General features: G+C 39.1%; 1 protein-coding gene across 1 annotated transcript; it reads left to right on the top strand.

Moving 5' to 3' along the window:
• Positions 1-1786: 1786 nt before the first annotated feature.
• Rpe65 (retinoid isomerohydrolase RPE65) lies at positions 1787-24975 on the top strand. Its single transcript, XM_070007756.1, has 14 exons — positions 1787-1801; positions 3921-4003; positions 5772-5922; positions 7343-7450; positions 7554-7695; positions 11497-11644; positions 13509-13590; positions 13832-13964; positions 14072-14211; positions 14841-14970; positions 22640-22754; positions 22866-22960; positions 23063-23174; positions 24800-24975. The coding sequence occupies exons 1-14, from the start codon at positions 1791-1793 to the stop codon at positions 24949-24951; spliced, it is 1602 nt and encodes a 533-aa protein (XP_069863857.1). The 5' UTR covers positions 1787-1790; the 3' UTR covers positions 24952-24975.
• Positions 24976-26784: the final 1809 nt, after the last annotated feature.

The following is a 26784-nucleotide window of genomic DNA, read 5'->3' as shown; positions in this document are numbered from 1 at the left end:
TTATTTCCATCCCCAATGCATCTATCTTCTTGTGCTAGCCATCTTCAATTCTTTCATCTGTAGCTCCTTCTAATTTATCTTCCTAAATTGCCCATTGCTATATTCCAATATATACTAAATAACAAATGCAAATACTAAAAAACAAAATACAAACCAAGCTGAGTGCCAAAGGACCAGACCTGTAGCTACTCAGGAGTCTGAGATTTGAGGATTGCGGTTTAAAGCCAGACTGGGCAGAAAGGTCTTTGAGACTCTTTTTTTTTTTTTTTTTTTTTTTTTTGTCGGTCGTGGGTCTTGAACTCTGGGCCTGGGCGCTGTCCCTCAGCTCTTCAGCTCAAGGCGAGCGCTCTACCACTTGAGCTACAGCGCCACTTCCGGTTTTCTGGTGGTTTATTGGAGATAGGAGTCTCACGGTCTCTCCTGCCCGGGCTGGCTTTGAACCGCGATCCTCAGATCTCAGCCTCCTGAGTAGCTAGGATTACAGGCGTGAGCCACCAGCGCCCGGCTTCTTTGAGACTCTTATCTCCAATTAACTACCAAAAAAGCCAGACGTGGAGTACAAGAGGTATAGTACTAGCCTTGAGCAAAAGAGCTCAGAGCTAGTGCCCACGCCCTGAGTTCAAGCCCCAACTGGCACAAAAAAAAAGAGAAGTCCCTCATGAATAAAACATTTCAGTGATCCCTTGTTTTTTTTCTTTATGTGGTATAAGGTTCTACAAAATCTGACTCATGATTGTATGGTTCCATCTCTTGCTATTTCCTTGCATTACACTCACATCTAAACTTTAAGCTGTGTCTGAACTGTCTTTTACTTGTCCTTTGACTGGTTAAATTAAATATATTCTTCCTATCTCTGCCTAGATGTTTTCTCTGTTTTCTGGGATTGTCTGGTATCACTCTCACAATGTTCCTATGTATTACATGATCCTTTATCACGTTTTTACTTTTATAAAGCTCAGGGCTTTAGTTTAAAACAAGGAAACAAACTCCAGCTAATTAAAGCAATGTAAAAACACTTTTAGTAGGGGCTGGGAAGGTGGCTCAGTGATAGAGCGCTTGCCTTGCATGCATGAGGCCCCTCAGCACTACATAAGCAGGAAAAAAAAAAAAAAAAAAAAAGCTGGAAGTGGTACTGTGTCTCAAGTGGTAAAGCGCTAGCCTTGAGATGAAGAGCTAAGGGCCAGCGCCCAGGCCCAGAGTTCAGCTCTCTTGACCCACAAAAATAAAACAAAACAAAACAACAATAACAAAAAAAAAAAACCTTTTAATATTAGGTAGCTCACAGAATCTCTGGGATGAGCAAAAGATGGAGCTACTTGGCCAGTATTCATGCTCCAATTTTCTCCTATAAAGAAGCTTCAGTAGAGACACCAGAATGCCAAGAATGTGAATAAATGAATGGGGGTAGGGATGAGGGTACAAAGGTGGTAGAAGGAGGTAGGTGCCAGAAAACAGGTCAAGTTCTAGTTGGGTAACTCGGATCAGCTCAGGCCTAATGCTGGTCAGTCCTACACAGGTCTTTCTAATCTGCTTCTCATTCTCCTTAGGAAGAATTGAGGTCTCCGGAAAACAGCCAAAAAGCTGTTATGGAAACACCAAACCTAAATAATGCTAAAACATCAGGAGTGCTGAAAGGTACTTCTGTTCTTCTGCTCCCTAAGCTGAGGAGGTGGAGCCCCCAAAGCCATAACTCCTTCTGGAGGAGGGGTGGGGGAATTAGAAGGCATACAAAGGCCCCTGGCTGAGAACTTGATTCCTCATTCTTCAGTTGGTACAAGAACTGGAAGAAAATGTCTATACAGTAAGTATCTCTGGGAGAGTTTTTTTTTTAATTTAAATAATGCTTTAGTGCTGGCACTAGATGGTAAATGGGCTATTTCAAAGAGCTCCTGAAAGAATTGAATTGGTTGATGATGTTTAAAAAAGACTGTAATTTCTTGCCCTATTGAAGTAAAGGTATAGAATTCAGATCTAAGTGATGGTGAGACTCATGTGACTTACACTGGAACTTGAAAACAGTAATGTACAGAGAAATATCGCACAAAGCCAGGCACTGGTGACTCAGGTCTATAATCCTTGCTACTCAGAAGGCTGAGATGTGAGGATCGCAGTTCAAAATCAGCCCAGACAGGAAAGTCTATGAGATTCTTATTTCCAATTAACCACCAGAGACTGGGAACAGAGCTGTGGCTCAAAGTGGTAGAGTACTAGCCTAGAGCACAAAAGCTCAGGGACAGTGCCATGGCCCTGAGGTCAAGCCCTACAACCAACACCCCCCAAAAGAAATATCTGACAGACTTTGGTTTCACTTCTTGCCAGTCAGTTCCTAGCAGTGTGACTTTGAGTAAGTTATTTATTTTTGAGTCCAAGTTGCTTAAATTTTTTTTATCTGTTGAATTACTATAACAATACTTCTTACTTGACTGTGTTGTTGTGAGATTTTAATGAATCAGTATCATGCAAAGTTATTTTGTGGTGAAAGTGATTTATGGAAAGTAATTATGAATGTCGGGTGTCAGTGACTCACACTTCTAATCCTAGCTACTCGGGAAGCTGAGATTTAAGGATCACAACTCAAAACCAGCCTTAGTAGAAAAATCTGCGAGATTCCATCTCCAAAAAGAAAAAAAAGCCATGTTGTTGTCCTGGCTCAAGTGGTAAAGCATCAGCCATGAACCCCCCCCCCAAAAAAAACAAAGCCAAGTGAAAATTTATGACCCTCAGTTCAAGCCCCAATACTGGTATATACAAACATAAATAATTATGATAACTAGCAGAATCCCCACTCTAGGAACTTATAAAGGAGATGAAGGAAATACATAAAAATATAGATTCTTATTCTCTTGATTTTTTTTTTTTTTCGGTCCTAGGGCTTGAATTCAGGGCCTGGGTGCTGTCCCTGAGCTGCTTTGTGCTTAAGGCTAGTGCTCTACCACTTGAGCCACAGTGCCACTTCCCACTTTTTGAGTAGTTTATTGGAGATAAGAGTCTCACTGGGCCAGGCGCTGGTAGATCACGCCATTAATCTGAGCTACTCAAGAGGCTGAGATCTGAGGATTGTGGTTCAAAGTCACCAGGGCAGGAAAGTCCACGAAACTCTTATCTCCAATTAGCCACCAGAAAACCAGATGTGGTGCTGTGGATCCAGTAGTAGAACACTGGCCTTGAGCTGAAGAGCTCAGGGACAGCACCCAGGCCCAAAGTACAAAGCCCCACAACTTACAAAACAAAACAAAAAACAACAATAACAACAACAACAAAAAAAAGAGTCTCACTGGAACTTTTCTGCCTGGGCTGGCTTTAAACTTCAATCCTCAGATCTCATTCTCCAGAGTAGCTAGGATTTACAGGTGTAAGCCACCAGCACACCAAAGCTCTTGGGCTTTCATAGAAAATAGTATAAATGTGAGTGAGGATGAGTTACCTGATCTGAAATGCTATTGTCCCCCAATCTGTAAGCACAAAACAAATGACTGTATGAGGCAAGAAAGTCAGCAGTACAGTCAGCTGAGCGTGTCCATAGGGCAGGGCACATCCTGGGAAAGGCCTAGACAGCATCAAAGTCCAGGAAGAAAAAGGCCAACATCAGAGTTCATTGCTTTGTCTTCAGAAATAGAAGAAAAGTACAGAGGCTAGGATTAAGTCTAACATAACAACTGATTTTAAAAGAGGGACCATGTTCCATGACATGAAAAGCAAACCCTAAAGTGAGCCCCATTCTCTTCTCTGAGAACTGTACAGAAATGAGTACTGGCGCCTACCACTCTCTCCACCACCCATTCCCATGCTCCCTGGGGGCGGTCAGATTGGCAGTAGCGCATTAGCATTGAGCCATAGGTGCCTTCCCTCCTGGTACTCTGCTGCTTCCTCCATGACCTTGAACTACCAGAGTACCAAAATGAACTTCCTCCCCATTGCAGAGTTGAGCACCCTGCGGCTGGTTATAAGAAGCTGTTTGAAACTGTGGAGGAACTATCCACGCCACTCACAGCTCATGTCACAGGTGGGTCTCCCTCGTCATGACACCATCTTCTTTTTTGTGAAGGTCTGTCTTCTTTGTCTTCATATCCGTTGCATTTCTAGAGGCTACAGGGAAGGGGATTTGGAATTTTAGGGTTTTTATATCATTATTTTCTCTTGTTGACCTTCATTTCACTTCTTCATTTCACTAATGTGCATAAGTGTGGTACCTAACTGCAATTCCTTCAAGCCTGGGACTACACCTTTCTTCATCTTCGTATCAGAAAGACTAGTCAAATTTATCTATAGGAAATAATCCACTTTTTAATCCAGTAAGAATGGAAAGAGGAAGGATGAACAGATGTAGTTATGGTATTCAGTATACACTATATAAAAAATGAACTATGCAACTTGTAGGCAGGGATAAGAAGTGAAAACAGATAGGAAAAGAAGGGGTGACACTGTTCAAAAAGAATTGTACTCATTAGCTGACTTATGAAATAGTCACTCCTCTGTACAACATCTTAGCAATAAAATTACATTCAAAAATTTTTAATCTAGTAAGTGTAAGCATTATGCCCACCTTTGGCCCTCAGCTCCACCCAAACCTGAGCCCCTCCCATCCCTGGAGTTCCAGCCATACAGCTGGCCCCTCCCTCACCATCCATAACCTGAACTCTCATCTACCTCACTTCCTACCTTCAGACACTGCTGCTACCTAGATAGTGGAGGTCGCCATGTGCTCTCTCTCTCCAGGGCAAATATGGCTTCTCTAATAAACCTTGTAATAATCATTCTCCTGTGCCTGCCTGCCTCTGCGTGGTCCCCTGGCATGGATATGATGAATCCTTTCAGTAAAGATTGCTCAAACCATGTCAAGTGTTCATCACTCTTAAGGATGGTCTTGAGTACACTTTATTTTACATATGAGGAAACTAAGGATCCAAGAAGGCTCACGGCATGTCCTGACCGGAATCCAGGTCCTGACACCCAGCCCTATGCACTTTTTGCTATAGAAAGTTGATTTTCATTGGGTACTTTGACTCAAACCCTAAGAGAAACAGAGTTCTTGATTTTCTTGTTTATTTTGTTGTTGTTGTTGTTGTTGTTGTTGATGATCGTGGGGCCTGAACTCTGGGCCTGGGCGCTGTCCCTCAGCTCTTCAGCTCAAGGATAGTGCTCTACCACTTGAGCCACAATGCTACTTCCAGTGTTTTCTGCTTATGTGGTGCTGAGGAATAGAACCCAGGGCCTCATGCATGCAAGGCAAGCACTCTACTACTGAGCCACCTTCCCAGCCCCAAGTTCTCGATTTTCAAAAGCCAGTAAGTATTCCTGTTGTTTCATTAAAATGATTTCTTCTATAAATTCACCTTTTTAAATGTTTTGCTTTTCTCATTGTTCATCCCTTTACCCTTCAGTCCATTAAAACACATTAACATTTTTTGAATTCCTTTAAAAAGTAAGATGGCAAAAAGGCAGATGGAATTGTGTTTAGAGATGGATTAGTGTTAAGGTGAGAATTCTCTTCACCTCAAGATGCCTTTATCTCACTTCTTCAACCCATTATCCAAATTCTGTGGTGATGACATATTTCCCACCATCTGCTTTCCTAGTGAAAGGAGACTCAGACTAGCAGACACTGTCTCAGTACTGTCCAGCATGGTTGCTGAGAACAGAAGTCACTGCCAGCCTTCAACAGAAGAGGCTGCCCAATGGGGCTGCTAGTATCACCATTCCAACTTACAAAGAATGAACCCAGACTGAGGACATAGATGAGAAGCAATGCTCTGTGTCTAACTTCATCACAGGCAGGATACCCCTCTGGCTCACTGGCAGCCTCCTTCGATGTGGGCCAGGACTCTTTGAAGTTGGATCTGAACCATTTTACCACCTGTTTGATGGCCAAGCCCTCCTGCACAAGTTTGACTTTAAGGAAGGACATGTCACATACCATAGAAGGTAAGGGAGTATCCAGTCCACTCCTCTCCCCAGAGAAAGGCCTAGCAGAGTTCCTTCTACCATGTATTCCCCCTCGTACATCCAAAAGAAGACTTATGTACCAACTTCCTTTGCAGAAGCTTTCTTGATCAGTGTGTCTAGTAGTTGCCAGAGAATCCTATCATAAAGCAATGAGGAAGCTAGATCTAGCATTAAGATCTAGCTTGGCTTCAAATCCTGTATCCACCACAATTTGCTTCTGTTGGTGATGCCTGGCAAAATGTTGGCCTTTAATTCCTGATCTTGTCATCTGTAAAAGGGAGAATTAGTAAAGTCCACTTGGCAGATTCATTGCCCAGATTATTGTCAGTACAGGGTCTAGCACATGGGATGTACTCTAGAATTACACAAGTTTTTGTTATTCAACCAGCGCCCATCTTGATTCCTTTTACTTTTTATAATTAGAAAGGACTGGAAGGAGAGTAGGAAGGGGGTATCATGGAGATACCAAAAAGAGGAGTGCTCGAAAAACAAGAAGAAGTTATTGCTAAAGAGTTTGGAGGTCCAGTCCATCACTCTAAGAAGCCCTCATGCTAATACAATACTTGTGTCTCTCACTTCAATATTCTCATGTGTTAATGGTTTTGTCGATAACTACAGATTCCAGGAATTTTGAGTAGACATCAAAGGGAAGACCTGAACCATTCAGGCTACCTTGGACTGTGACAGAATAAAACCGGTCAAACCAACCAAAAATTTACCTATGAGAGCAAGTTTTGGAGTTCAGAAAAGAGCTTTCTCATACATTCTAAGGACCTTGTTCCTCTTCACATAACTGCAAGTCAGATATTAGTTTGCTCTTCACATGACAAATCCTAGGCAACATTTGCCAGTTAATGTGGGATGCAGGTCAGCAGATCTACCTATGCAGAAATGGAATTCAAGAATATCCATTTTCAAAATGTCACAAAATAAATTCTAAAATTAAATCAAAGCCCAAGAGGGAAGCAAAGATATTTAAAGGAATATGATTTAACACACCAGCATCTAGGTTCCCCCTATATGTACATTATCAGGTTCCAGGATAAAAAAGAGTTAGAAATACTAGAATACCCATGGAAAACTTTTCCCATAGGGAAAGTTCACTTTGTCTGATTCTAACCAAGTCTGAATTCTACAAAGCCAGCTCAGCTTCATATGCCAATCACTTAAGGTTTTTTGGAACCATAATTTCCTTATCTGTCACTGTAAGGCTTAGAAGACTATATTTAAGCTCCCCTGGGCCACTCCAAGAAATGGGACAGACAGTGTCTTTATGCCTCATATTATGGCTTTCTGATCCTAGTTTGATAAAAGCTCATTGAACAACCATCCTAAGCTCTACATGAATGCAGTGAGGGCCCTTGCATGTGACCCTTTCCTATGTCTCAATGCTTTTCAGGTTCATCCGCACTGATGCTTATGTCCGGGCAATGACTGAGAAAAGGATCGTCATCACTGAATTTGGCACCTGTGCTTTCCCAGATCCATGCAAGAATATCTTTTCCAGGTTACTGAAACCAAGCTGCATGTTATTCATGATATTTTACAACAACCCCTTTCCTCTTACAGCTTGAAAATTAGTGAACTGAAAAACTAATTTGCTTCTGCAGGTTTTTTTCTTACTTTAGAGGAGTAGAAGTGACGGACAATGCCCTTGTAAATATCTACCCAGTGGGAGAAGATTACTATGCCTGCACAGAGACCAACTTCATTACAAAGATTAATCCAGAAACCTTGGAGACAATTAAGCAGGTACAATGCAATGCTTAGGTGTCATTGCTTAGGAACTTAAATTTTGGAATTTAGAATTCAATCAAAACCTTGTTTTCTACCAATACTAGTGATATAACATAAGATGAAATTTATCTCTTCATTCAAGACATTTTGCATACATGATTTGGAGGAAAGCCATAAAATTCTTAACATAATCATACATTCATGTACAATATAAATGCTTATTGAGTACTTTCCATGTATCAGAATGCTTGCCAAATGCAAGAGGTGTATCAATAAGTATAAGACAATAAGGTCTGAGTTGCCAGGTTTTATACAATAGGATGGATCTAGTGCACAGTGGGTGTTCAACATTTTATAGCTATTAAAATTGGAAACCTTGCTATTATGGTTTTAGGCAAATATGTTGTACCAATTTGCCCCTTCTTGCTATAACATAAAGCTTTACCTTAAATGAAATAACACAGGCATAAATAATAGCTATATCAGGAAATAACTAAAAGAACTTGGGAGGTATCAATGTAGCATTCCTTAAAATGGACCCATAATTTTAATCAACACGTATACTTGCAAAGCATTGCAAATGTCTTTAGGAAGGTCAATACATAGACTGAAGAATGAAAGTGGAGCACAGCCTTTAAGAAAAGGGAAATGTAACAAAGCACAAATAGATTATTTCCCACCGGTGGAGGCAGATCAAGGAAGCTTGCATCTTAGCCAGAAATTTGTTTTAAAGTAAAACTTCAGTGAGTTTGATGAAAGGATATTCAAGATAGAGGAGTTACAACTAAGCAAAGATACAGAAGTGGGGAAATGGTCATAGAAACTGAGAATAATCTTCCTGGGCTTGACGTGCAGCATTTCCCAGTGGAGCCCCTCCCTCCAATACTTCCAGACCTAACAGTAAGAAGCAGTACCACTCCAAAGTAGGAGTTTGTCTTCTGGGGCATTTGATGTCAAGGGTGATAGTGGAACACAGTGTGGGGTAAAACTAAATGCTTGAATAGTGGGCTACACCTTTGCAATAAATAGATTCGCTAATGAGAGTCTACAGAAAGTATGCTTAAAGAAATGACGTAAGCAGAACTATGTTTATGGGAGGACAAAAGAGCTAAGGATAGCCAGGAAGCCAATATTGGAATTTAAAACTACAGATAACACTAATGTATATTCTGAAAGGCTAGAAGAACCCATTTTTAATATTTTACCATAAAACCTTAAATGTTAGAGAAAGCAGATACATTTAACCTGACTTAAACACTACATAATGTAAATATTATTGGAACATCACAGGTTACCCTGAAAAGTGTACAATATTTATGTTTCAATTGTAAGAAACAGACCAGAGGTATAATGAAGTGGTAGTAGAAATGGAAAGTCTCAGTCATTATTGGGACTATTTACAATTCTCAACAGACTATTTACATATACTGTTTAACATATACTGTACTTTCTTTCTAATGTGTATGTGACTATGTCCAAGTGTATGTGAAAGTTGAGTTTCTAAACAATTCTTACTCTAACTGAATCTGTATTTCAATTGCACAGTGCCTCCACTGGAAATGTAGCAGCTATAGTTTGTCTGTAGAATAGACTTTGTTGTGGACCAGTTTCCCTGTTAATAGCACTCTACCATGAATTCACGTAAGAGTTTTAATTTAGAAAAAAATTGCTATTATTGACAACACTAACTAATCTCTTTACCTGATTCCCCAAAGTACAATTTCCTTGATTCAGCACATGTAAAACTGCCAATACAAAAGAACCATCTACATCTAGAACCCCCACAGTTTCAAGGAAAAGTTCAAATGGGGGTGGAGGAAATGGTTCGGTTTCACTTCCCTAGTACATGAACCTTCCCAGACATCTTGCTGCATAACTGGTGATTCCCAGATGAAATGCACCACTTCCCAATTCTATGCTTTCACATCATGATTCCTGTTTCATAGAAGAGTCATTCTATTCTACCTTGCTAACTTTTCCTCATCCCTCAAGCATCAGTTGGAGGCATTGCCCCCAAGAAGCTTGTCTAATCTTCCATTCTAGCTTAGATGGCCTTTGCAGGTTTGGTTTCACACTCACTGCTCTTGATTGGGACCTCTCCAGGAACCATTTTTTCTCATGGCCGGCTTATGTTATAGCCAGAAATGTTCCATATCTGCATTTTCCAAATGCTGTTGAGCACTTTACATGTGGCAAATGTGACTAAGGAATTGAATTTGAAATTTTGTCTGATTTGCAATTAATTTACATTTATATTGCTATGTGGCTACCAAGTGGAACCACATAGGTCTAAACCGGAATTCCCAAAAGAAAGGATCTTTTCTGTTTTCCTGTTTGGTGGCTCCGTTCCTGACATGTACTAGATGATCAGTTATGAACTCAGTGATGAGTGGGCTAAAAATATTCTCCTAATCAAACACTCCATTAATTATTCATTCAACAAGATGTTACTGGGTAGGGTCTAGGTAGAAATTCTAGTACTGATATACCAAGACAGGCCTCTGCATCATTGAACAAGACGTTTCACTTCTCTGATACCTCAATGTCTCCTTCTGAAAACTGAAAGGCCAAGATTTTTAATTTCTTAAAAGAAATTAAAGTGCAGAATATTTGTGGCTGGGAGCTAGTGGCTCATGCTTATAATCCTAGCTACTCAGGAGGTGGTTCAAAGCCAGCCCAGGCAGGAAAGTCTGTGAGACTCTTATCTCCAATTGACCACCAGAAAGCTGAAAGTTGCACTGTGGCACAAGGGGTGGAGCACTTGCCTTGAACTGAAAAGCTCAGGGACAGTGCCCAGGCCCAGAGTTCAAGCTCTACAACTACCCCCACCTTAAAAAAAATTGTGTTTATTCCTCAGAAACTTGTTTCTCACCTAATTAAGGTTTTCACTGGACAAATCTTGAAGTTCCTTTCAGTTCCAGTGTGTACTCTGTACATGACACTGGATGACTGGCATTGTAGTCAAGGAAGAAAATGTCTTTATTCCCTCACTTGAGACATCCATTAAAGAGCATAAGGGATAAGTGACAGGGAATCTGGAAGTTGTTTACAATGCTTCAACATTTTAAATAAAAACAATTAAGTTAAAAAAGTAAAAATTGTCAATATATCTTGAGTTCTGGTCATGGTTATATAGAGGTGGATTATAATATCCTTTATTTATAAAATAGGAATCTGAATATCCATAAAAAGAGTAATAATTAATCTGGACACTGGTAGCTCATTTCTATAACCCTCTCAGGAGGCTGAGATCATATGACCCTGGTTCAAGCAGGCTAAGGCAGGAAAGTCCATGAGATTCGAATCTCCAAGTAATCAGACAAAAGCCATAAATGAAGCTGAGCCTCAAATGGTAACACACTAGCCTTCAGGAAAAAAAAAGCTCAGAGACAGTGCTCAGGTCCTGAGTTCAATCCCCAGGATCAGAAAAAAAAAGAGAGACATAGCTTTAGTTTGTTTGTTTTTTATAAATCAAACTTTATTGAATACCAAACAACTTACTATGATACAATAAAAGAAACATACAGAAGTCCCAGGACTCAAATACATCATTGTTTGATCAACCAGAGCAGTATATATGGTTGATATCAAGTGCAGAGCACAGTGACAGAGAAATCTAGATTTCAGAAGTCCAGATAGTCAGGATGGAGGTCAGAGGAAAGTCCTGAATTGAAGTAAAGGCAAGCCTTCAGATGAACCTGAAAGAGGATAGATGAATAGAGAGATCAAAAGAAAGACAAAGTACAATAGAGTGGGATCAAACCTAAGGACAATCATCTTTCTCTTAACATGGATGACATTGCTCTCCTTCTACAGGTTGATCTTTGTAAGTATGTCTCAGTCAATGGAGCCACTGCTCATCCCCACATTGAAAGTGATGGGACTGTTTACAACATTGGTAATTGCTTTGGGAAAAATTTTTCAATTGCTTATAATATAGTAAAGATCCCTCCACTACAAGCAGGTAAGTTTACCAGCCTTTCCTCTTCTGCAAATAAGTATTTATATTGTAAAAAGGTTATGGCAAGTATAAGATTTTCAGACCATAAGAGATAACATAAATGCAATTAAAATATTATCACATTTGCAACAGTTGCTCTCATCCCCATCCTACTAGGAAACTAATGTCCAAATGCATCACACCGTCAGAAATGAAGACTTAAAGATATAGAAAATGAGTAACTAAGTTACACTCTACAATGGTTTAAAATATAGTGTATATGTTGACCATATCTAATTTAGATCTAACTTAGATCTAATTTAGATCTAAGTTGACCATATCTAATTTAGATCTAAATCCAGCAAGTGATTTAATTATTTAATTGATTTGTTGGGTTTTGAGGGGTTTTTTTTTTTTTTTGGTCAGTTGTGGGTTTTGAACTCGAGGCCTGAGCACTGTCCCTGAGCTTTTTTGCTCAAAGCTAGCCCTCTACCATGTAAAGCTAGTGCTCTACTACTTTGAGCCACAGTACCACTTCCAGTTTTTCTTGGTTAATTGATAAGCATCTCACAGACTTTCCTGCCTGGACTAGCTTTGAACTGTAATCCTCAGATTTCAGCCTTCTGAGTAGCTAGAATTACATCATGAGCCACCAGTGGCTGGCCTAATTTGTTGTTTTTGAGACATATCTTGCTAGGTAGTTCAGACCACCCTGGAACTCCTGACTCAGCCTACTGAGTGCTGGGATTACTGGTATAAACTACCTTATGCAGCTCAGCAAACCTGTATTGAATACTTATTCATATCCCAAACATAATTAAATAAGTGTCTCTGTATTTATAATAGAGATATATACTATATATAAAAATGCAGTATTTTGTGTTTAATTTCCAAACCTACAAGTAAGTTGAGGAAAGAATTAAAACAGAAAGGAGAGTACTCAGACTTCTCCATTCATCTTCTGCTCATTAACACATTCATTGTTATCTTGATGTCATCAGCCTGATGACAGAATGACTGGATCCCGTGTGGATTTTTGTTTAGTATTATGAATACAGTTCTTGAAGCATAGTTTTTCAAGTAGCATCACCATCTGGGAACCTATTAAAAATAGAAATCTTAAGTCCCTTGCCGAGCAGACTGAACAAGAAATTCTGGCAGTAGGGACACAATCAATATTTTAAGAAGGCATGTATATCATATTCCAGTGGAGGACCACTGACTTTATGTAAATTTTTACTTGCGCAAGAATTACGTATAGAGATAATAATATAAACTCATCTATCCTATACTACATAGACATCTTGAAATTCTGTAAAAGACATTTTCATCCTACTAAATCTTTGCCTTGCTTCTCTGACTTAAAATCCACTACCATTTGTTGGAAGAAGGGACTCTATAATATTTTTCCACATCCTTATTTGAGTGAACTTTTCAAAACTTGCTACCATTTGAATTGTCTTGGGTAATTGCAGCTTCACATAAAATTTCACTAAGCTATATCAGTGAATGAGAAAATGAAAATAAGCTCTGGAAAATAGCAGTACCTGCCTGATGCTTTTTTTATTTTAAAAATTAAAATTAGGGCTGGGAAGGTGGCTCAGTGGTAGAGCGCTTGCCTTGCATGCTTGAGGCCCTGGGTTCAATTCCTCAGCACCACATAAGCAAAAAGCCGGAAGTGGCGCTGTGGCTCAAGTGGTAGAGTGCTAGCCTTGAGCTGAAGAGCTGAGGGACAGCGCCCAGGCCCAGAGTTCAGGCCCACGACTGGACCCCAAAAAAAAATTAAAATTATTAAATACCTATTGACAATTAAATTATTTAAAAAATGCTTTGTATTTAAAAAAGATAAGAGGCTTTTCCAAAGCCTTTTAAAACTCCTTTATTTCAGACAAGGAAGATCCAATAAGCAAGTCAGAGGTCGTTGTACAGTTCCCCTGCAGTGACCGATTCAAGCCATCTTATGTCCATAGGTAACTCGAAGGTCTGCTACAAATCTTCAGGAAAACTCAAAAGTTTAAAGCTCTGCTTTGCTTCCTTTGATACTAGTCCCAATCATGATGCTTTCTTGCCGAAAAGTAAATGTAAACCTTAAATAATTTCATGGAGGCACTGTTGATTCATTGAACTGAACATACCTTGTGTACATATGGTTTATTTGTAGCTTGAGAATCAGCCTTTGCATTCACAAACCCTTTATGTTTCTGGAAACAGTTTTGGTCTGACTTCCAACTACATTGTTTTTGTGGAGACACCTGTCAAAATTAACCTGTTCAAGTTTCTGTCATCCTGGAGTCTTTGGGGAGCCAACTACATGGACTGTTTTGAGTCCAATGAAACCATGGGGGTGAGTTTAAATGTACTTAAGTTTGTGATACTGCATAAAGTGCATTTCATAATGTGTGCTTTTTTCCTTTTGAAATTCAACAAAAACTGTTCTCCTTAATTTTAAAGGTTTGGATTCACATTGCTCACAAAAGACAAAGGAAGTACCTCAATAATAAGTACAGGACCTCTTCTTTCAATTTGTTCCACCATATTAACACTTATGAAGATGATGGTTTTCTCATTGTGGATCTCTGCTGCTGGAAAGGGTAAGAAAGGATATTTGATAAGTATTCCATTTCCAGTTGCTTTAGAAAGAGGAGGCCTTGACATGGATGTAAATTAATGTTTAATCTGAATTACATTTTTTTTAAAAGCCAGAGGTATACAACAGTCAAAACAAAACCACATAATTCAAAAAAGCGGTAGAAAACACCAACTGAAAATCAAAGCATGGTTAGTGAAAGAAAACTAATTGGACTCATGAAGAAGATCTGAAAAGAGAAGATTCTGTGACCTGGAAGCAAACATACACTTGACAAGATGTCTAGAGGGCCTTGAATCCCACTCATTTTGGACTGAGAGAAAGAAACATGCTTTTTGCAAATGACCCAAGTTACTGAAAGGCTGCTGTTATTAACACATATCCACTAGAGTTCAAATAGGCCCATGTCAATAGAAGTCTGGGTTGTAGAATAAAGAACTAGCAGGCACAGATTCTCTTAAAAGTCATGAGTTTCCTCTATAATGTTATTTTGTAATTGCCCTGGTATGGTAGTGAACACCAGTACTTAGGAGGCTAAGGCAGGAAGATCATTTGTTTGAGACCAGAGGGCTTACATAAGAAGACTTTTTTGAGGGGGAAAAATATGTTTATGATTGATTTTTGTTTTTACAGATTTGAATTTGTTTATAATTACTTATATTTAGCCAACTTACGTGAGAATTGGGAAGAGGTGAAAAGAAATGCAAGAAAGGCTCCTCAACCTGAAGTTAGGAGATACGTCCTTCCTTTGAACATTGACAAGGTAACCTCTGTCTACACAGACGTCAAATACAACCAGAATGTTCCATCTCTCTCAGGAGTTCATCTCTTGCTTCATGTTTATGCATAACATCTTCAAATGTGAGAGCTTGGAAAGAGCTTTAAACTAATTAAACTTCTTTTGTTTTACAAAGGAAGAAAGAATGATGGGACAGAAGAAAAAACAACTGCAGCACAGCAGGATGTCAGGCAGGTTCCCGAATCTATGGCTCTTTCAGTTACAAAACCCTTCTAAAAGCATAGGCTCCCCAAAATAGTGCAGACCCACCAATTCTTAGGATCTTTTTGTAAACAATAAGTTTAAGTTCTGGAGAAAGCAAGCATCAGAAAGTACTATTTTAGGGAAATAATTCCATTGTTCTGGTCTTCTGAAATATTTGAAAATATCACTACAGGTCTAAAAGCATTAACAGCTGGGCACTAGTGGCTCACACTTATAATCCTAGCTACTGAGGAGGCTGAGATTTGAGGATGGTAGTTCAAAGCCAGCCTAGTCTGGAGAGTCTGCAAGACTCTTATCTCCAATAAACTACCAAAAAAAGCTACAAGTGGAGGTGTAGCTCAAGTCATAGAGGACTAGCCATGAGCACAAAAGCTCAGGGCTCTGGCCTTGAATTAAGCCCAGGACCAGTTTAAAAAGAAAAGAAAAGCTTTAATAGCATTAGATAGTTGTAGAAAAGTTCAAATCTTCCCTCTGGTAGTTTGGTAACTGAAACAACTTCATAAACTATGAAACTCAAAAGCCAAATGGTATGGCTTAAATACTCTTCATAACAGAGAGGGAAGAGAACTGTAGATACTTATAGAGAAAGGGAAATTACTTTTAGGAGAAAGAAATGAGACTGAAAAGCAGACAATGTCCTCAAACAAAAGTTCCTTTGGTCTCTAGGTGTGTCTTTTGAATTTTAGCCCCTTCCACTATGATATGAGTTTCATTTCCCTTGGGAAATGGAATTTCAGTAAGAACAGTGGAAGGTTATCATATTCCTCTTCAGTAGATCTGATCTTTAAGTAGATGCGAGAACTTTGGAAAACTGCTTTCTCCAAATTATTTGCCACTCCCCAAGTTTTCTTCATTTGAAATTCACGGTATATATTTAGGGAGGGAGTTGTTTTTTATTTTTACATTTCCTTTACCCTATTCCATGATTAACTTTTCAAAATAACCAAATTAATATCTGGACTATTTAGGGAGACAGAACAAAATACCAGTTAAACCAGATATACCAGTTGAAACTAAGAAAAAAATGTAATTTCCACATATAAGCACACACATACATACTTTCTCTTCTCACTATGTTCAAAGGGGAGGGAGACAGCTATATGGAATATGAAACTCTAAATCAAAGATTAGATCAGACATAGTAAAAAAAAAATTAGAATTTAGAGCCAGTTGTTACTGCTCCTAACCAATGAGTAAGCTCTGTGAAGGTGGAGAATGCTGAGGGAATGGCAAAGAGATTGAGCCCTATAAGTAGGCAAAGGAGCTCTTACAAAGGCCTGGAGTTAGAAAAGGACATTGAAACATAACAGTCATTGGTTGTATTAGGAGCATAGGGGAGTTTAGCAAGAGGGACTGAAAAAAAAAAAAAAGAATTGGAATGGTATTGTAATGAGCTTAATCAGTGAATGAGTAATTGGATCTGCTGATTTATTCTGAACATATATGGTATGTGTGTGGCACAATGGGGACTGTGTTTTAGTTTTAGGAAGGTCACTCTGGAAATATTATGCAGGACAGATTGGATGATGGTGAGACTAGAGACTAAAATCTCTGTTATAGTATAATTGAGATGGAGTATATAAAGATGAAAAGTACCTGAATAAAGAAAATAACTGGGGCTCACACTTGTAATCCTAGCTAGCCAGGAGGCTGAGATCTGAAGATGTTGGTTCAAAACCAGCCTGGGCAGGAAAGTCTGTGAGACACTTATCTCCAATTAACTACAAGAAAAAGTGCTAGAAATATTGCTGTGGTTTAAGTGGTAGAGAGAGTGCTAGCCTTGAGCAAAAAAGCTCAGATACATTATATAGGCCCTAAGTTCAAGCCCCAAATTAGCACCAGAGAGAGAGAGAGACAGAGAGAGATACAAAGAGAGAGACAGAGAGAGACAGACAGAGAGAGAAAATCATTTAAGTAACTAAATCCTAAAATAAAGAAAAAGGTAGGCTTTTTGTGAATGTATGGTTTCCATTGATTGTACTTTCTTGAAAAGGAAGGCAATTGAGACACAGTACAAATTTTTGGCCAGAAGAAAAGCTGATTGTTGTTGGTATTGGAAAAAATGATCAAATATATTACCAATAGGGACATTATTAAAAGGGGGAATTACATTGCCAGGTACCGGTGGCTCATGCCTCTAACCCTAGCTACTCAGGAGGCTGAGATCTGAGGATTGTGGTTCAAGGCCAGACTGGGCAGGAAAATCCATGAGACTCTTAATTCCAATTAACCACCAGAAAACTAGAAGTGATGCTGTGGCTCAAGTGGTAGAGCACTCGCTTTGAGCTGAAGAGCTCAGGATCTGCACCCAGGCTCAGAGTTCAAGCCCCAACACCAATTTTTTAAAAAAGGGGGGAGGATTGTATTATTCGTTGAAAATGCTTTTCTGAAAGAAACATAAGAAGTTTGCTTAGTTTTGAAATGAGAAATTTGATAGCTTGAGAACAGTAAAAGAGAAAAAAAAACACATATAAACACAATAGTATAGAAAGTAGTAGAGTGTATTCAAAGTAGTAGAAACAAAGAAGCCAGAAGAAGCACAAAGAGCTGCCAAAGAACCCTACTCATCTCTAAGAAAGGGAACTGCCAGGTTGGGGCTGGAGAGGGCTTCAGCACTGCTCATAGCACACACGTTGAAAAGGATGCAGACCAAAAAACAAACCCTGAAAGTGGTCGTTGTCAGGGGAGCAAAAGTCTCAGAAGATTGAGAAGGGTTGAGAAGAGATCACAGAATAAACTAGTTTTTAACTAATAATGGTGGTACCTTTAAAAACACTATTTTTGAAAGACAATGCATTCAAATGGTATAAATGATACATATAAAGGTATACACTGGAAAGTCATATTCTCTCTCCATCTCTTCCATCCCATTTCTTTCACTTTTTATGTGTAATTTTTGTTGGTATCTTTCTTTTATTTGGTTTATGCAAATATAAGAAAATATAAACACTGCATATAAAATTATACAATTATTATATCTCATTGTCATACATAACAATTAACTTTCAATATTCATCTTCTGCTTTCAATATCTACAGAAGGTTGGGGGGAGGAGTTCTTGTTTGTGTTTTTTTTGTTTTGCTTTGTTTTGTTTTTGTAGGTCTTGGGGCTTGAACTCTGGGCCTGGGCACTATCTCTCAGCTCTTCAGCTCAAGGATAGCACTCTACCACTTGAGCCACAGTGCCACTTCTGGTTTTCTGATTGGTTTATTGGAGATAAGAGTCTCACAGACTTTCCTGCCTGCTCTGGCTTTGAACCATGATCCTCAGATCTCAGCATCCTAACTGGCTAGGATTACAGGTGTAAGCCACCAGCTCCTGGCTATAAAAGGTTTTGTGCTATCTTGGGACTTGAACTCAGGGCTTCTGTGCTCAAGGCTAGTGCTCTACCACTTGAGCCAAAGCTCCATTTCTGGCTTTTTGGGGGGTATTGGAGATAATAGTCTCATGGACTCATGGACTTTCCTGCCCAAGCTGGCTTTGAACTGTGATCCTCCCTATTTTAGCCTCCTGCATAGCTAGGATTATAGGTGTGAGCTACCAACACCCAGCAGTCATTACTTTCCTTCTTTTGAGGGTGGGGGTGGGGTCCAAAACTCGGACTCAAACTAGGTACCAGACACATTCGCCCACTGTTTGGCATGCTACCAACTGAGACATGCCTCCAATGTCACTTTTTTTCATTTAACAGAGTATACTGAGTACTTTTTCAGTATGTAGTATTGTTTACAGTCTATACTGATTATTTCAGTTTACACTATCCTTCTTTAATATACACATTTAATCAACTTCTGGGAAGTAAAATTATTTCCAGTCTTTGGCCACTATGAATGATGTTAACAAGAAATAATTTTGGGGGCTGGGAAATTGGCTCAATGGTAGAGTGCTTGCCTTGCATGCATGAGGCCCTGGGTTCTATTCCTCAGGACCACATAAACAGAAAAAGCTGGAAGTGGTGCTGTGGCTCAAGTGGTAGAGTGCTCACCTTGAGTTGAAGAGAAGAGGGACAGTATCCAGGCCCAGAGTTCAAGCCCTATGACCAACAACAACAACAAGAAATAATTTTGTATATACGTTATTTCACACATGCAAATATATCAATAAGACAGATGCTTAGAAGTAAGATTGCTGCATCAAAGATACATGTAACTGTTTAAAAATTTTAAAAAGAAATCGAAAGCAAAGAAAGGGGTGACATTTTCCAAAAAGAAGTGTACTTATGAAACAGTAACCCCTCTGTACAACACCTTAATAATAACAATAAAATTATATTTTTAAAAAAGGAGGACTTAGTATGTGGGAATATAAAATTGTTACAGATTTTTATATCACAAGTTTAGTAAAAGAAAAGACAAAACAGGAAAACAACTCAATTCAAAACCATATAAACAGGTTTTGTTTTTTTTTTTTTTTGGCCCGGTCATGGGGCCTGAACTCTGGGCCTGGGCGCTGTCCCTCAGCTCTTCAGCTCAAGGCTAGTGCTCTACCACTTAAGCCACAGCGCCACTTCCGGATTTTTTTCTTTTTGCTTACGTGGTGCTGAGGAATCGAACCCAGGGCCTCGAGCATGCAAGGTAAGCGCTCTACCACTGAGCCACCTTCCCAGCCCCATATAAACAGGTTTGACATACACATTTGTCCTTGATTACATGCAAGTAGAAATATATATATATATATATATATATATACTTACTTCTTCCCTATATAACCACTAAGTACTTCAGGCCCCATTTTACAAATACTAATTTCATTATCTTCTCCATTCCTTCTTTATCCTTAAAGCCTTCCATTACTCTTAACTCATAACCTACTACTAGGAAAAAAAAAACCCTATATTTTCACTTCAGAATGTACTCTCCACCTTCATCAAATTCTGGCATCTTCTCAAGGACTGTTCTCAGAGCAATTTCCAGGGGAGGCAATTTCTCCTCCACATAATAGTATAGTCCTTGCATCATTGACCTCGGGAGTTGATTGGTACCTTTGCTCCTCTTTGATCCTTCCAGACCAGTTTTCTTCCCTTCACCCTTAAAACCTCCATCTTTTAACATCATTTTAGTTGTATAGCCAAGTAACATGTATACATGTGTGTATATTAACCCTCAGTATCATTATCATCTGCCTCTCTTTAGTTCTCTTTCTACCCTTTGATTCCTTGTAATCACCTTGTATGCCTCATGATTCTTCTGACACAAAGTCAGAAGACACCAAGTCTTCCACGGTTCTTGTCTTTTCCTATCTTTGTTTTCATTTCTCCCCCAGAGTCATGCTCTTCACTCTGCTGTTACCTCTGATTGTGATTCTTCCATAATTTCAGTTCCATTCATTACCAGCTCTGAATGCCAACCTTTGCCATTCTGTATCACTTAGCCTACTAAAATGTCCACTATGAACTTCCAATCCATGGAGCATATTACTTTCTCACTGTCTTTCATTCCCTTGAAAGATTTACCATCCCACCTCACTCAATTCAAATTCTGTGGTCAATAATTAGGATTACCCACTTGTACCCATCTTCATTTCTTTCTTAGTTTATCAAATTTGTCAAAAATCACAATTTCAGTGAAATGACATCATCTATTCCACTCCATGTTTGTACTTCCAAGTTAGAACTTACGTGCTGTAAACACATAATTATGTTAATTGGTCCAATTTTAAATATATGGCCACAAGTGTTACTGTTATATTTCCCCATTTCACTTACATTCTCACTTTTCTAGCTAAATATTCCACATACTCCTCTTCTCAGCTGCTTATACCTCCCACCTCCACCTACATATGGACAGGATGACTATGTGCCCTTTTACTCTGAACAAACGAAGGAAATCTGAAAAGAACCATGGACTCCCGCTACCACATCTACCCACCCACCAGCATCCATATACCCAATTATCCATCTTCCTATCCAGACCCAAACTATCCCATCCCCCCAATCCACTCAGGGATATCTCCCACGATTCTCCCCATCTCTGCCAGTTCCTTCCTGCCTGCCTTTTCAAATGGATCATTCACATATGCCTTTACAAAATCCTTCTCAACTCCTTTTATCCCCAACAGGTACCCACACAACATTTGCCATATTGGAAGGATTTGAACTCCGTCCTTGGGTTCCTTTACTATCCATTTGGGTATTCACTCCTTTCCACAGACTAATATGTTAAAGTAGAACCCTTGTATATCACCCACTTCTTGAACTAAAGCTTCTTACAACCTACTGCCAACTCCAAATCTCCATGTGATATACCACAGATACCACAAGCTTGGTAAGATGGGATAAAACCTATCTTTCTTTCTCACCATCAATAACAAAAAAAAAGTCACCCTGCCTTCAGTAATCCCAATCTTTGCTGTGAAAAACAGTTGCCCCAGACAAACATTCTGGTGCCATGCTAGCTAGCTCTCCTCCTTTGAAATCCTGCCGTAGGGATATCTCTTGACTCTCATTGTCTCTAATGCTACTAGACTAGCAAGAAACCATTTTGTTTGGACTAGACTGCTGTAAGACAAACTGGCTTCTCTAGCTTCACTCTTGCATCCACCCTATAGGCAAGGGGAGACTCCACAGAGCATCTAGCGTACTTCTTTTAAAAGCAAGTCATAGCATAATGCTCCTCCAACAGCCTCCCATCACTCATTCGCAGGGCAAGTCCATGTCTTCATAATAATCTCTAAGGCTCTTAAGAAGCTAGCCCTGAACTCTCTGTGCAACTCTGCTTCTCCTCTTGTTCAGTGTCTCCAATGCTTCCCAAACACTTTCAGCATCCTCCTTCCTCAGGCTTGGCACCTTAGTGCTCTCTGCTTGGATGCATTGCTGATTTCCTTATATTCTAGCTTTGTCTCCAAGATACCTGACCACCTACTACATTTTAAACTCACCTACCTTCACATCTCTGATTCTCCTTCCTCTATTGTACTTTTCTCATGGTACCTACTGTTTATTTTTTCATAATATACTCTCAAGAGAGTTTTATGTGAGATAAATGTCTTAAAAAGTATTTGGCCTATCATTTTTTTCTATATTTTTGCTTCTTTCTGACAACAGAACTTGATGAGTATTTTCACAGAAAACCAAAATACAAGCTAACTGTAAGCTTTCAAGCAACGGATGTGTTGTTCTTCTGAAGACTTTTTTTAAGTCATTTTCCCAGAGAACCTTTCTCAGGGTCCTAAATTTCCTTGGAGAACACAATCACTTTGTGGATGAACACATTGATGTCCTAAGAGGTCATATGATTTCCTGATGATTGTTAGCCCAAGGCCACACGGGGAGGCATCTCACCCTCTTGAACCCCAGCTCCCCTACCTAGCATCTCCCTACTGCTTCTCCCTATGGGCTGACTTAAGAAAAACTTAGGAGTCTATGATTATGATTACTTGAGTGTCCCACCTTGCTGCCTGAGGTTTCTGTGACCTTTTTTATTTCTCTCAGGCTGACACAGGCAAGAATTTAGTGACACTCCCCAACACAACTGCCACAGCCATTCTATGCAGTGATGAGACCATCTGGCTGGAGCCCGAAGTCCTCTTTTCAGGGCCCCGTCAAGGTAAATGGGTCTAGAAAAACCTCACCTGGAAGAGAGCAAATTTTCTACACAAAAAGATTAACTGAAGGCTTAAAAGTTAAAGGTTTTCTGAAATGTGTATGCTTTTTGTAGCATTTGAGTTTCCACAAGTCAATTACCAGAAGTATGGAGGGAAACCTTACACCTATGCATATGGACTTGGCTTGAATCACTTCGTTCCAGACAGGGTAATTAATCCATCTTGCTAACAGGCCTTTAAGTCCCACACTAGTCAAGCAAAGCATATCAAGTGATTGATTGATCAATTTATTTCTTTTTCTTACACACAGCTCTGTAAACTGAATGTCAAAACTAAAGAAACGTGGGTATGGCAAGAGCCAAATTCATATCCCTCAGAACCCATCTTTGTTTCTCACCCAGATGCCCTGGAGGAAGATGATGGTAATGCAAGTCATGGATGTGTCAGAACACTTTTCACTGGAGCTCTGTGTGTTAACTCATTAGAAGTTAGGTTGATTATCTCCTAACATTCAAAAATGATTCTTGATACAGTGAATGGGCTAGCACTAAAGAATTTAAACTTCTTGGAAGAAGGTCATCAGATCTTGTTGTTTACTAGTAGAAAAATTGCTCAGCACATTCTGGTGTTGTGATGGAGCTCAAAATGAGTGAGAAAAGAAAGAAACTAGCATCAGAATTGCAAAGTATTTGTTCTTCCTGATCAAAAGTACTTTTGTAAGAAATGTTTTCTGCGAAGGAAATGGAGGAGTCAAGGAAATGGAGGATTCTAGCAGCTAAGAATTGCTTACAACTCTGTGGCTCTAGTTTTGCATTGTTCTTTTAGTATGCTGGTGCTGAAAAGGGATCTAGAGCCAGAGCCTATAGCAGAACAATTCAAGTACAATCCAAGTCATCTGTAGTGTGTGTGTGTGTGTGTGTGTGTGTGTGTGTGTGTGTGTGTGTGTGTGTGCGTGCGTGTGTGTGTGTGTGTGTGTGTGTGTGTGTGTGTGTGTGTGTGTGTGGTACTGAGGCTTGTACTCAGGGCCTTGCCTTTTTCATTGGCTTTATTAGCTCATGGATGGCCTTCTAACACTGGTGACGCACCTCTATTTTGCAAAGTATCAATCGTAACCTCTACTTAGCTGGGACAAGGAGATAGATTATACTCTCTGGGATTAAAATATGGGAAATCAAAGAAGAATGAGATAAATAAATGTGGAACCAGTTCATGTTAAAGGATTTTCCATGCACAGCCCATTCAGTCAACAGTACAAAAAGTTTGTTCTTACTTTGTTTGGACAGCTTTCAGATAGATTTTAGAAGTTAGCTATAATATATTTCTTCCTTCAGTCTTATTCCATACACTTTTCACCTAATCCTTACAGCTTTCTTTCAGTAGGTAGAATAAATATTATATTCTACATTATATATAAGAATACAGGCCCATTCATGCACTGTTTAATGAGCACCATGATAACCTAGTTCTTGTGCTAGGATATTGGGTAGCACATAGAGAAGCACAGACATACTTACTCCCTTCTGGAGATTGTGGTCCAGGAAAGAAGGGTTTTAAAGGCTCCTTTAGCCAGGCACTGGTAGCTACTCAGGAGTCTGAGATCTGAGGATCATGGTTCAAAACCAGCCCATGCAAGAAAGACCATGAGACTGTTATCTCCAATTAACCACCACAAAGCTAGAATTAGCCCTGTGGCTCCAAGTGATAGAGTGCTGGCCTTAAACAAAAGAACTTCTGGACAGCACTTAGGCCCTGAGTTCAAGCCCCAGGATAGATAGATAGATAGATAGATAGATAGATAGATAGATAGATAGATAGATAGATAGATAGATAGATAGATAGATAGATAGATAGATAGATAGATAGATAGATAATTGACTCCTTTAGGTGGCCATGGAGGCAGGTGGTAGAAAAGTCAAAACAAGAAATTAAGTCATGAAGTTTTCTATATTTGTTAATGTAATTTGTCATATATTATCTCAAGTTACATTTATGGTACAGACCTGAGATCCTTTCCATTCAAAACTGTCTTATTCACTTATGCTTACAGGTGTTGTGCTAAGTGTGGTGGTGAGCCCTGGGGCAGGACAAAAACCTGCATATCTCCTGATTTTGAATGCCAAGGACTTGAGTGAAATTGCCAGGGCTGAAGTGGAAATTAATATCCCTGTCACCTTTCATGGACTGTTCAAAAAGCCCTGAGCATATTCAAGTGAGATATGAAACTGAGTGACAAAACCAAGAATTCCAGCTATGGATGTGCAATTAAACTCTGTTCCATTTGAGCTTTCTGTGTGTCATGGGTTTTACTTGCAAGTGCACCATTTTACAATGTTTTACAAAAAGCATCGAGTAGAACAAATAATTCTTTAAGAAAAGTACATATGAGATCATCTTTCTTTCTCTGTGAGACAAGCTGAAACATTCTTGAGATATTTAGCTACCAAATAGTGAATGGATGTGGACTTTTTTTTTTCATGGGGCTTGAACTGTGGGACTAGGCGCTGTCCCTGAACTCTTTTGCTAAAGGCTAGCACTCTACTACTTTGAGCCACAATGCCACTTCCGGTTTTCTGGTGGTTAATTGGAGATGAAAGTCTCATGGACTTTTCTTCTGGAGCTGGCTTTGATCTGCAATCCTCAGATCTCAGCCTACTACGTAGCTAGGATTATAGGTGTGTGCCGGTGGCACCAGGTGGATGTGGACTTTTAAAATGGCTTCTTATTCCTATTGGAAAAGTATATTTTACATAGTAGCTACTTGCTCCATCCTTTAAAAACCAAAGTCTGATTTGTCTATAGCTTGGCTGAGTCAAGGCAAAAAGGTTTAATTACTAAATACCAGCTTCCTTGTAAAGCAGGGACTATCATCTAGACATTCATGGTCATTGTTTTGCATATATATATAACTGCTCAAAGATTCTCAAGTTCATAAACTTTGACTGCTTTATTCTACTTTATTCCGTTCCATGCTTAATTCCAGTTAGTGTAGGCAACTGCTAATATTTCTGATTTTGCAATGAGAAAAATCTAGGCCTTCTTCAACCAAATAGCATCTCAGAGATTTACTTATGTATTAAAAACTTATTAACAGCAGTGCAAATACATATAGTAGAGACCAACATTTTAAAAAACAGAACATAAGATACTTACAAATATAATATAAACATAAAATCAGATCATTGAATAACACTAAGAGGCTGCACTTTGCTCCTCTTGTATTCAGTTATGTTTAAACACTGTGCAACCACCTGGCCAAAGACATAGAGATGGAAATCATTAACTCATTCACATTCAAGTATTCATATACTTTTTGTAAGTAGTGTGCCTTTTAATCACTCTGTGGTATGCTACAGGTTAGAAAAAGAATAGATATCAGAAAATATTCTATCTCTCAACCCTGTTATGTATTTTATGCTGAAAGGCACTTCATAGCATCACATTTAAGATGCTTGGCATCATGTTTTCTAGGTTAAAAATAGCTTGCAGGAACAGATTGACCAGGGCATTGGAATCATCCGTTTGATTTCCATATTTAGATAAAACCAAACTTCATTTCTTCAAGTTCTAGAGACTCATTAAAACATACTTTTCAAAGCAAATCTAAAAATATAGAGAAGTAGAATTTGTAAAGTAAAATCAGACAGCACTCATCTAAATTCAACAACTATTAAGATTTCAGTACTGGTCTTTTTATCTTCTTTCCCTTGTAGATTGTTTGCCTAGTGCTGGGGATTGAACCTAGGTCTTTGTCCTTAAGGTAAACACTCTACCACTGAAGTACATCCCAGTGTCTAACTTACAGATTTTTTAATGTTGTTACTTATTTATATAGAATTTTCTAGACAGGAGAATTAGCGATATGCCAGAGGATTATATGGAATTTGTCATTAAAAATAAATATCCATCCTTGACTTTTTGTCTATAAACATGAAACTCTCAGAAAAAACAATGTATCCATCTCTTGTTTAAAATGTAGAAAAATAGCCTAGCACTGATGGTTCATTCTTATAATCCCAGCTTCTCAGGATACTG

The sequence above is a fragment of the Dipodomys merriami genome, unplaced genomic scaffold (genome assembly GCF_024711535.1).
Source record: "Dipodomys merriami isolate MVZ:Mamm:240054 unplaced genomic scaffold, mDipMer1.0.p SCAF_7, whole genome shotgun sequence".
NCBI lineage: Eukaryota > Metazoa > Chordata > Mammalia > Rodentia > Heteromyidae > Dipodomys > Dipodomys merriami.
This window is presented reverse-complemented; position numbering and strand designations above follow the sequence as displayed.

Excerpts from the sequence above, each read along its gene's own strand:
- Rpe65 (XM_070007756.1), top strand. Across the intron at positions 13,591-13,831 it reads AAGCCATCTTATGTCCATAG|TTTTGGTCTGACTTCCAACT; the intron begins GTAACTCGAAGG and ends TTCTGGAAACAG. Across the intron at positions 13,965-14,071 it reads AGTCCAATGAAACCATGGGG|GTTTGGATTCACATTGCTCA; the intron begins GTGAGTTTAAAT and ends TTAATTTTAAAG.